This window comes from Laccaria bicolor, genomic scaffold (assembly GCF_000143565.1).
Source record: "Laccaria bicolor S238N-H82 LACBIscaffold_48 genomic scaffold, whole genome shotgun sequence".
In the NCBI taxonomy this organism is placed as follows: domain Eukaryota; kingdom Fungi; phylum Basidiomycota; class Agaricomycetes; order Agaricales; family Hydnangiaceae; genus Laccaria; species Laccaria bicolor.
The window spans coordinates 96,016-106,665 of record NW_001889919.1 but is presented as its reverse complement, the minus strand read 5'-3'; the positions used below and the strand labels follow the sequence as shown (position 1 = coordinate 106,665).

At 48.0% G+C, this 10,650-nt stretch overlaps 4 protein-coding genes across 4 annotated transcripts; 3 read left to right on the top strand and 1 right to left on the bottom strand.

Annotated features, from left to right (window-relative positions):
- Window positions 1-1,051: 1,051 nt before the first annotated feature.
- LACBIDRAFT_310810 (acid phosphatase) lies at window positions 1,052-2,503 on the top strand (the record flags this gene model as incomplete). The annotated part of the gene is made up of 6 exons (XM_001887832.1): window positions 1,052-1,122; window positions 1,189-1,292; window positions 1,349-1,634; window positions 1,692-1,822; window positions 1,873-1,986; window positions 2,034-2,503. The coding sequence occupies 6 exons, from the start codon at window positions 1,052-1,054 to the stop codon at window positions 2,501-2,503; spliced, it is 1,176 nt and encodes a 391-aa protein (XP_001887867.1).
- Window positions 2,504-3,402: 899 nt separating this feature from the next.
- Window positions 3,403-4,163, bottom strand: LACBIDRAFT_310809 (uncharacterized protein; the record flags this gene model as incomplete). Its single annotated transcript, XM_001887764.1, has 2 exons — window positions 3,403-3,954; window positions 4,020-4,163. 2 exons carry the CDS (start codon window positions 4,161-4,163, stop codon window positions 3,403-3,405), a joined length of 696 nt encoding a protein of 231 aa, XP_001887799.1.
- A 1,116-nt stretch (window positions 4,164-5,279) lies between these two features.
- On the top strand, window positions 5,280-7,775 carry LACBIDRAFT_191889 (uncharacterized protein; the record flags this gene model as incomplete). Its single annotated transcript, XM_001887831.1, has 16 exons — window positions 5,280-5,330; window positions 5,380-5,414; window positions 5,462-5,510; window positions 5,566-5,664; window positions 5,719-5,793; window positions 5,843-5,931; window positions 5,985-6,002; window positions 6,053-6,097; window positions 6,145-6,264; window positions 6,318-6,455; window positions 6,508-6,731; window positions 6,785-6,846; window positions 6,896-6,981; window positions 7,045-7,261; window positions 7,318-7,357; window positions 7,408-7,775. The coding sequence occupies 16 exons, from the start codon at window positions 5,280-5,282 to the stop codon at window positions 7,536-7,538; spliced, it is 1,479 nt and encodes a 492-aa protein (XP_001887866.1). The 3' UTR covers window positions 7,539-7,775.
- A 221-nt stretch (window positions 7,776-7,996) lies between these two features.
- Window positions 7,997-9,812, top strand: LACBIDRAFT_239833 (uncharacterized protein; the record flags this gene model as incomplete). Its single annotated transcript, XM_001887830.1, has 6 exons — window positions 7,997-8,386; window positions 8,490-8,659; window positions 8,709-8,833; window positions 8,887-8,948; window positions 8,997-9,277; window positions 9,326-9,812. The coding sequence occupies 6 exons, from the start codon at window positions 7,997-7,999 to the stop codon at window positions 9,810-9,812; spliced, it is 1,515 nt and encodes a 504-aa protein (XP_001887865.1).
- Window positions 9,813-10,650: the final 838 nt, after the last annotated feature.

Sequence of the window (10,650 nt, the reverse complement as noted above, 5' to 3'; positions counted from 1 at the left end):
AATCTCTCCAGAGTGCCAAATTTGGCAGGGAAAACAAGCTGATTTCGCATTTTTGGAGCAATAAATACAATTTCTACATGGAAAACTCTCTCAGTGGATTCAATCACATCATTCCCTCAAACCCACTGCAAAAAATATATTGGATTGGTGTTGTGGAAGGTACAAAGTCCATGTCTCAAGAAATTGGCCCTGTGACGCTATGTCACGGCATGTCACTGGTCATCACACTTACCAAGGATTGTGCAACACCAATTAACATTGCCGCCTCTCAGATTCCTGCGACCCGATTCCCGCGGCAGCTCGGGGTTCGATTCCCCGTACCCGAATTACTTTTGGAATTCTTTCTTCCACACGGGCTTATTTCCTGTCTTTTCTCTTAATAGCCAACCATATGCATGTTTTATAGCATAGTATTAGTAAGATTTTGTGCCAAGCTCCCGATGTATGTATGTCCTCTAGGTGTCAATGTTACAGCTGAAAGCAGAACGATAGGCCATGCCAGATCGATACACACATAGGGCGGACTCTCAACTTTTATTGTGGTACTAGCGTGACATCAATTCGGAGGTTGAAATTTAACACGTTGTGAGAACTCAGCGGCCCCAGCCATCACGTCGCTTTGAAATTTTGGGAGTCCGCCCTGAGCATGTGTCGATCTGCCGTGTCCTATCGTTCTGCTTTCAGCTGTAACGCTGCCTTCCCAAGCAATATCTCATTCACCCTCAATAATATCTCCACGCGAACGTGGGCGGCCATAAGCATCAAGATCCCGCGAAATTGCTCAGTGTGCGTCGGCAGGTGTCGGCACTCCTCACAGCCGCCAGCTCACGTTGGAAGTTTCGACTTCTCCATCACGACCACCCTGAGCTGACGTCTATTTTTATAACACATCATTCCCAAGCAAACACACCTCGTGGGATCGTTCTTCTACTCCTTTGCTCTGAACTTTGAAACGTGCGTATCGGACCACATGCTCGTCGAGCGCTTCGCTCATCCACCGTATATAACTAGTAGAACAATTCCTGCCCCAACTTGCCATTGAAATATTGAAATGCATTTAGCCAAGTTGGTTGCATTCCTGTTGGCAGGCTGCATTTTAAATGCGTTCGCCAACTCATCGCCGTACGTTACTTCTCTCGTTTATCAGGAGGTATGATCATTCTAATACCCCCCGCCCGACATCACCAGAGATTCAAAACATTCCAAACTCTCTGTTGTTCCGGGAAAGGCCTTCGATCGATTTGTTACCATCTGGTTGGAGAACACGGACTTCAGTTCCGCGATGGCTGACCGTAAGAATTCACTTGTTCTGTTTGGGCTAGTTATTCATAGACGTTTTATCCTCCAGCAAACCTTTCAGCTCTCGCTTCCCAAGGCATTGAATTGACAAATTACTTCGCCCTCACCCACCCCAGTGAGCCGAATTATGTCGCTTCTGTCGGCGGGGAATACTTCGGAATGGACAACGACAACCTGAACAACATTCCAGTGAATGTATCCACAATCGTCGACTTGCTTGAGGACAAAGGCATCACCTGGGCCGAGTACGAAGAGGACATGCCATCCACTGGTTTTACGGGTTTGCAGTTTTTGAATCCAAGGACTGGGGCAAACGATTATGTCCGAAAGCACAAGTGCGTTTCTTGGTTAGGTCTCTCGTATTGAATACCATGTGATGCAATTCCCCCAAGTCCACTTATTGTTTACAATTCAGTATCGGGAAACCCTGCCCGCAGCGCCAATATTAAAAATTTCACGTTGTTCCAACAGGATCTGGCTGCAGGGAAGCTTCCTCAATGGATCTTCATTACCCCAAACATGAGTGCGTTCATTCGACTGAAAATGTCCACTCTTTTTGACAGAACCACACAGCCAACGACGGTCATGACACCAACGTTACTTTTGCCGCCAAATGGGTCAAAGGGTTCCTCACTCCACTGTTGTCTAACACCAACTTTAATGGCGACCGAACGCTCGTACTCTTAAGTCCGCCATGACATCTAATATTCATCTCTCCTCTGACCATTTCACAGCTTTTGATGAAAATGAAACCTACGGCAAACAGAACCGAGTCAGAGCCATCCTCTTGGGATCGGCGATCCCCTCTAATCTCATTGGTACAACCGATTCCAACTTCTACGATCACTACTCCGAAATTTCAACTATCGAGGCCAACTGGGGACTTCACACCCTTGGGCGGTATGACGTCGGCGCGAACGTTTTCTCCTTCGTCGCCCAGAGAACTCACGATACCATACGCACGTTGCAAAACCCACCGTTAAGCCAGACCTTCCTGAATGGTTCTTACCCCGGGGTGTTCAATTCCAAAACAACAGCTCCGCTGCCGATTCCGAACACCTCCTTGGTGGTTAACGGCAGAACAGTGTTACCTGGAATCGTTAATGTTTGGGGGAGCGCAGCGTTGCAGAGGTGCACAACGTACGCCGGTAAGCTAGAGATTCCGAGCGCATCCAACCCCCCTGTCCTCCCCGCCGGATGTTAGCACCACATCGAGTAATCAGTTGTTTTATTTTTTCATACGGACTAACTTTAACCATTTGTTCTCCTTTTGCCTGAATTGAACGGAGTCTCCGCGGCGCATTACTGGATATAAATAATGGGAAGCCGAAACGCGTAACGAGATCATGTACAACACAGAAAGAGGGAGTTTGATTTGTAGTTGGTCGTGAACAATAAGGGCTTGACATAGCGTGACAATCAAATGGTGGAAGGGTACCCAGGATACGGGTCGAACACGTTAGCCTTTGAGATCGAGTAAGTCGCCCAAGGTGTAGTAAAATAAAGGTGGCAGGACATAGGCTAGAAACGGCCACGTCACCTCCATCTGCTAGCTCGTAACGAACACCTGGGGTTCAACAAGCAAGCATCCGTAAATCGAGGTGACGAATGCCCTTTCAAAGTAAGTTTAAGTCTCCATCAACTTGATGATCGTCCTACATCGTAAACTAGCCCACTTTTTTTCGACTCGTTGAGGGTCTCAACATGCCTGTTAGATAGTGTTCTCTTCTCCCCTTCGGAATTTCGTGGAAAATATGGGACATGTGTGCTATTGAAGGCCAATTGAGCGACCAAACCTTCATTATGAAACTCGGTGATGAAATGTGATCAGAGGTACGTTTAGGCGGGGATCAAATTTTGAGTCGCTTCCTTTACGGACGAATCTTCACTTTCAAAAGAAAACAGAAAAAATAGGACAGTATTTATCGCAACTAGATATAAAAATTCGTAAAAGAAATCGTTGTCTATGGATCGTCAAACTCGCAGATGAAGTAGAGTTCGTTGTTTTGTGTCGGAGCCATACAATGTCGTAAATCTATCAAGTTGAAATGTTAAAAATGCGCAGGGGCCACAGAAATCTAAGACACATACGTCGTTCATTTCTCAGATGAGTCCAGGGAAAAACCACCACTGAACGTCCGCCGCGTAGAGGTCCCATTCATCCGAAAATAGTTTTCTCATCTGCCTATCCTCAGCATCTGCCCTGCTTATCCCCACGCAAAAGGTCCACAACCACCAAACGGCCCAAACAACAATGGCGCTCCCGGTCGGTCTCAACGGACCGCACTCCGTCATCCAGCTTCCCCTGGTGAGGTGGGAGAACGCCAGACCAAACACAAGGAGAAGAGAGCCTGTGTAGGCGGGATGTCTGACGTACGCGTAGAACCTAGAGGTGACGAGCTTGTGGTCGGGATGGACTGTCAGATCAAAGGTGAACATTTGTCCTAGCGTGCGGAAGCAGTCCAGGCGGATGTACGCTCCTAGAACGACTGCTAGAACGCCAATGACGAAAAAAGGTGTCAAGCGGACGTTAGGCTGCTCTGGAAGGCAAACTATGGAGGTGGCAAACGGCGCTGGTGAGGAGATGGGGACCGTGGTTCTGAGATAGAAGAGAACTTCAAAAACGGCACAGCCCCAAGCAATGAATTGATGGCACTAAAAAAAAAAGACAGAGAGAAAGAAACATTAGCTATTGGCTGACGATCATAGAGATATCATACTTTGAAAATTAATGGCGCTATTTGGAGGATATACATTTCATCGGTGTGATAACGACCCTTCGACGGCGTAGGGTTCGGAGGTGTGCAGGCGAAGTGATTGCATAGGGCTTGAATGATGACAAGAACGACCCTAGCAGCGGACATGATTACGAAGACAGACTGCGCGAGAGAGAGGAGCTGTGAGGATGAGGGAGACGAATAGGAGAAGGTCAAACCAACAACTTCCTATTTATACAAGGCAGCAAAAGTTAGTCAAGCATGTAAGACGGCCAATTTCCGTCGTCTCCCCCCAATCTTGGCCCTTCTTTACATCAGTACTTCTTCAAGTCAAATAGATTCTCGCTGTGGATCTTTTTAGGCATTGTCATTACTCACAAACGATGCCGTCAAGATAGTTGTCTTGCCATTCCGCGGCATCTGAAAGGCGAGTCGTTTGAGGTCGCTATATCCCCGCCGATTTATAAGATCTTACCCAGATAAATGTGTACCTTCTGCTCGAATTCGACTGGTCCACGGGAGATGAGTGTGGCTGAATGAAAAAACAAAATTGTCGTTCCACATTGCGGAGTCTCATTCTGCGTCGGTAACTGCCGATCACTGTCCTCCGTTCCGAGGATACGCTTTCTCACTCGAAGCCACCACCTTTGAAAAGGCTATCATCTCTACGTCCGTAACTCCCGCCGCGACACCATTAATGACAGCTTGGTTAGCACAATATCAGTGCTGTAAGAGTAAAAAGGATTGATTGTGGCTCGACTCTTCGACCTTCGTAAATTTCCAAAACAAACAGAAGATTGCTACGGATTCTTAACTTCGCCCAATTTCCTTGAGGTGTAAACAGGTCCAAAGGCGCACTGCATAAACCTACGTGGATCTCCGCACGATTGAAATCTATCTTTACTCAACTGAATCTGCACAGATCGAACGAATCAGTTTTCACTACTACCTCGTTTACCTGCAGTGAGGCTGTTTTATCCCCGTCGTTCGCTGAGGATGATGAGAAGAGAAGGTCGAAGCTCGCTGTTCATCTTTGTACGTCAAAAATGTGCTTCTATCCCCAGACCAGCAGACGCAGAAGACTTGCCTCTCCTCGAAAACCGGCCTTTCCTTAGTACCACCTTCACAGCTGTGACAAACCACGCTTTGCTGCAGGCTTGTGGGTCGAAGGTGGGTCCAAAATTGTTGAAACACCGACCGCTTATTCATCAAAACCCTAACCAGAACGATCAAGTTTTTTTTGTTCTTTTGTTACCGTCCAATATGTCCGATACCTGGTTGCCGTCCTCCTGGAGAGAGAAACCGATTGCACAGGTACGCCATGACATCTTATCGCCTGAGGAACGAGCTGACAAGTCGGTAGGATGTCAAATATCCGGACGAAAAACATTTAGCAACGTATGGTGCCGATCGGTGAATCTCGACATGGCTCACCACTTCCTTAGCGTCCTCTCGAAGCTCTCCACGCTGCCTCCCATCGTTACTCCACAAGAGGTTCGAAAAAGAGCTACATGGATCTCTTACTGATTGACTGAGATCCCAACCTCAGATCGAGAGGCTGCGCTATCAACTCGGCCTCGTTCAGCGCAATGAGGCTTTCCTCCTTCATGCGGGTGATTGTGCCGAGAGTTTCGACGCGTGCACACACGTACGTCACCCCTGCATTACTCTCTTTCATTCTTATTCATTCTCATGCTTCTAGGAAAATATCTCCTCGAAAATCGGCCTTATCTTGTCTTTCTCGTTGATTCTCGTCTGGGGCGCCCGTTTGCCTGTTGTACGTCGCTATTTGTCTACATTTTGACACTAACCACGGAGATCACAAGGTCCGAGTCGGGCGAATCGCAGGCCAGTACGCTAAACCACGTAGCAGCAGTTTCGAAAACGTAGGTGGCCGAGAGGTACTGAGTTTCAGGTGAGGATCGTACCCTTTTTTACTTGATTTCCTCGGGCTGACGTGATATGAAGAGGTGACAATGTAAACGGGTACGTAGTTTATTTGACAATTCGGCCAACCCTTAAAACGCAAAAAAAAGACTGGACGTCAACGACCGCACCCCAGATCCAGAGCGTCTCCTTCGGCAGGTGGAGGTTCTTTTCAATGATGATACGCGTCTCACTTGTACAGAGCTTACTTTCATTCGACGACAACGTTGAACTACCTCCGTGGCCTTCTCACATCTGGCTTTGCCTCTCTGCACCATCCTCGGGATTGGTCGTTAACCCATGTCCGCTCTCCATCTTTACGGTGAGCACTATCGACCATCAAGTTTATTGTCATACAGAAGCTTAGCCACGCAGACGCGAGTTTGAGACTATCGTAGACGGTCTTTCGGACGCTCTAGATTTCAGTCGCACGATAGGAGTGGAGTCGAATAGCACGTCGTACGAACGAGGTGGGGGACGAGGAACACTCGGAGAAGTGGATTTCTACACTAGGTGCACGGCATGCTTTCGCGCTTTTCGGCTAACCAAATAAACTAACCAACAGCCACGAGGGCTTAATGCTCGCCTACGAAGAAGCGCTCACCCGAGAATTCACGAGTTCGAAGAAGAAGCATTACTATAATACCTCGGCACACTTCCTTTGGATTGGGGACCGCACTCGCCAGCTCACGGGTGCTCACGTGGAATACTTTAGGGGAATCAGGAATCCCATTGGGATCAAAGTCGGACCTAGCATGGAAGCTGGCGAGCTGAGCAGGCTTCTGGACAGTGAATCGTGTTATTCTTAGCACATTTCCCTCCACTGACTATACATACTCTAGTCGTCAATCCAGACAAGGAGACTGGAAGGGTGACGTTGATTACGCGCTACGGGGCTCGGAAGGTATGGACCGATGGCTCTTCGATTTACCCCTATCTAATTCTGAATACAGATCGACGACCACCTTGCCGGGCACATCAGCGCCGTCCAAAAATCAGGCCATCCAGTCGCTTGGATATGCGATCCAATGCATGGGAAGTAAGTTGTGTGCTTGGATCTGATGATCTCGACCTTACTTGACTCTAAACCTTCTAATCCTAGCACTCTGACCTCCAGTAGTGGGTTGAAGACGAGGAACTTTGGTACCATCATCGAGGAGCTTACTGCGTGTCTCAGAATCCATAATGCGTGTAATTCTCGCCTTGGAGGTGTAAGTCTTGAATTTACTGGGGAGTTAAACGAAGAGGGCTTTAGTGTTACTGAATGTGTTGGGGGGAGTATGGAGCTCTCGGAGGAGGAACTTGGATTGAGGTATCAGGTGTGTACCTCTCTCCGCGCCCTGGTGGCTTTGTTTAAAATCTCGTCAATATCTAGTCGTTCTGTGACCCACGACTCAATTTCGAGCAGAGCCTTGGTATGTCGTTCTAAGACCTATTTCTCATATTGTTTCGCTGACCTGTTCAGACGTTGCGTTCCTTATCTCCAATCACTTCAAACAAGAACGCCGGAATGGAAACAAGCCTGGGTCTGTCGACGGTCCTGACGTACTCTACTCGGAGCTCGGAGGCCGCCCTCAGACTCCCAACGAAGTTTGAACGTATGATATAACTCTCCAGCTTGTTCTTTTGTGTTGACAAGGCCTGGTTGTCGAAAGTTTTGCTTGGTGGGGTACTTCTGGGCCCACCATGGCTTTCCCCCGTTTTAAGCAAGTAGTACGGAGTATACGCGGAGCGTGTGCATGTGTTTATCGACTGCGTCTACAATTCCCCGCGTTGCCTGAACATATGTCCAACGCCTTTATCTCACAATTACAAGTGTATTTTTTGAATGTCAGAAATGTCTGCTCCGGTTTCAGAGTGGGCTGTCTGGCTTAGAAAATATCCCTTGCACAGATGTACTCTGTGAGCGCTTGAGCATTGGCCCTCAGATTAGATTGAATGACAATAATAGCAACAAGTCACGAGATGTTCTGGCGTGCGCCACTTCGTTGATCAAGTTGACAGCGGGATCGTAATACCCTTTGACATCCACCATACATCCCGCTCGGACGACAATGCTCAACGCGTTGAAAGTCTCCACTAGGAGAAGTGAAAAGCTCCCGATTGACGAATTCGAGCACATAACACATCCAATTTCAAGTCATTCTCAAGGTTATGCTCCCTTGCCAACGGGGCCAGGACAGTCTCGGAGCGACACGGATCTTCTTGAAGGGGACCCCGACAGGAAAGAAAAAAGGCGTCGGTTTTGGCCCTTCTTCGCTACCCTCCTCGCGCTCCCTTGTCTCCTCATTCTTTGGTCCTCCAACCATTTTTGTCGCACCTCGAAACTAACGTATCAATATCCGTCCAACAAGGACTATTCTTGGGCGGCATACAATCCATATTTTCCTGTCGAAGGATATCCACCCCCGCCTATTGGATGTCAAATAGATCAAGTATGCCTTGTGATTCTTCACGTACTCCGTTCTCATCCTTATTATTTTAGGTTAATATCGCAAGTATTGCTCCAGAGGGCCTGGAATTTGATCTCAACAGTTTAGACAACAGATTCAGAGACACGGTGCCCGTTTCCCAACAGTGGATGCCGCAGCGCGCATAGCTGGCGCTCTCTCGAAACTTCAGTCAGCGGAAGAATATTTGGATCCGAAACTTGACTTTCTAAAAAGCTACACGTATTCTCTCGGAACGGATGATCTTGTTCCATTTGGTGCAATGCAGTGCGTTCTTATCGCCTCCAATGAGTCATTATCTGCTAATTATTGTTAGATCATTGCAGGCCGGTGGGGAATCTTACGTGCGATACAAGCATTTAATCTCGAAAAAGGACCTCCCTTTCGTAAGGGCGGCAAGCAGCAAAAGGGTTGTGAAATCTGCTAGGAAATGGACTCAAGGTACACAGTTAGAATCACCCCTTTATCACGCCTTCTATTTCCTGGATCTACAGGGTTCTCGCTTGCGAGCCACCACGTTTACAACCCCAGCTTATCTGTGATCATCTCTGAACATGTGAGGTTTTTCGTGAAAAACAGAATTTGGCTGATGAATTGCGGTCAGGGAAATTGTACTCTGACTAACAAGATGTGTCCAAACGCGGGGGAACCTTCTGAACAGACGGACGCCTGGGCACGCATTTATGGTTACCCCGTTGCCGCGAGACTTAACTTAGTCGCCCCTGGAGCCAATCTTCTTCCGGAGGATATCCCCGACCTCATGCCGCTCTGCCCATTTGAAACCGTAGCGACAGAAAAGAAGAGCCCCTTCTGTGCTCTTTTCACCAAAGAAGAGTTCCAGAATTATGAGTACTACATGGATTTGGAAAAGTATTATAGAACCGGGTACGCCTCATATTTTTGAAGTCGTCAAAGTGCCAACTTTTGTACCAGATATGGCCAGGCGTTGGGCCCCGTCCAAGGGGTTGGGTACGTCAATGAACTCCTGGCGCGCCTTACGGGAATGCCTGTTCGCGACAACACGCAAACAAATAGAACCCTGGATTCCTCTCCCATTACGTTCCCGCTCAACCATACGATCTACGCCGACTTCTCGCACGATAACGAGTTGATCGCTATCTACTCTGCTATAGGTCTGTTCAAGCAGCCCGAACCCCTGGATCCGACAAAGCCTAACCCAGGAAGAACTTGGGTAGCGAGTCACCTGGTACCATTCAGTGGGAGAATGGTGACGGAAAGGCTTAGTTGCGCGGACCGCGGGAAAAAGTATGTCAGGATATTGGTGAACGATGCATTGCAGCCACTGGAATTTTGTGGAGCTGGTGATGGTTTGTGTCTGCTTGAGGCGTTTGTGGACAGTCAAGAGTATGCTCGAAGCGATGGCGCTGGTGACTTTGAAAAATGCCGACTAAGGAAGTGAATAATTATACCCCCTCAAGAGATTTGCACTTTGTGATATTTCTTGTAGCTTTCTCTCAAGGCTTTGCGCCGTTTTTTTTTTTTTGTGACGCCATCCCCCTTACCCCATATCTCCCTACTCTTCCCCACTCCACTCCAATCCAAACACTGTCGTTTTTTCACCAACAAACCGGAATCCACGGTCGTGGTTGCACTATTTTTAGTCTTGCCTGAATAGAAAGTCTGAATTCTTGGGAGCAGAAAGTTGCTATATCTCATGTCACTTCCAGGAATACCCAGATCCGCCTTCAGAGTGTGCGTCACAGCTTTGTGCGCATTGCTCATAATATATGTACAAGAATATCTTTTGCTTTGAATTTAAGCCCTTTGTGGTGTCGCAACATTGAAGCTTGATTTCATGTTAGACTTTACCAACTTGCCTCCGTAATCCCAATCTGTAATTTTACTTCGCCCCAGCAAGCCGCGTTACATACTCAACCAACGCCCTATAAACCCTCCATTAATCCAGGTTCCACTGAGTATACGAACCAAGTCTCACCTGACAGGCCGACCAGTCATACCCTTTTCTTGGTACGGCGTGGGCCTCGTAGCCTGGCAAAGCGAAGACGTGAGCACATATTTGAGTAACGAAGATGAAGAAGAAACGAACCTCCATGGATCCAGCAATATCTATGTGCGCCCATTTCATCTCTGGTTCTTTACCTTCTTCGGGGCTGGCGCCCTCAGCGAAGGCTTTAAGGAACAGCGCAGCTGTGCATGAGCCTGCGGGTCTACCTCCGGTCTGAAAAGTGGAGGTAGTTATTAGTTGATGGAAGGGATGGGATGAGGCGAGGGGAGGT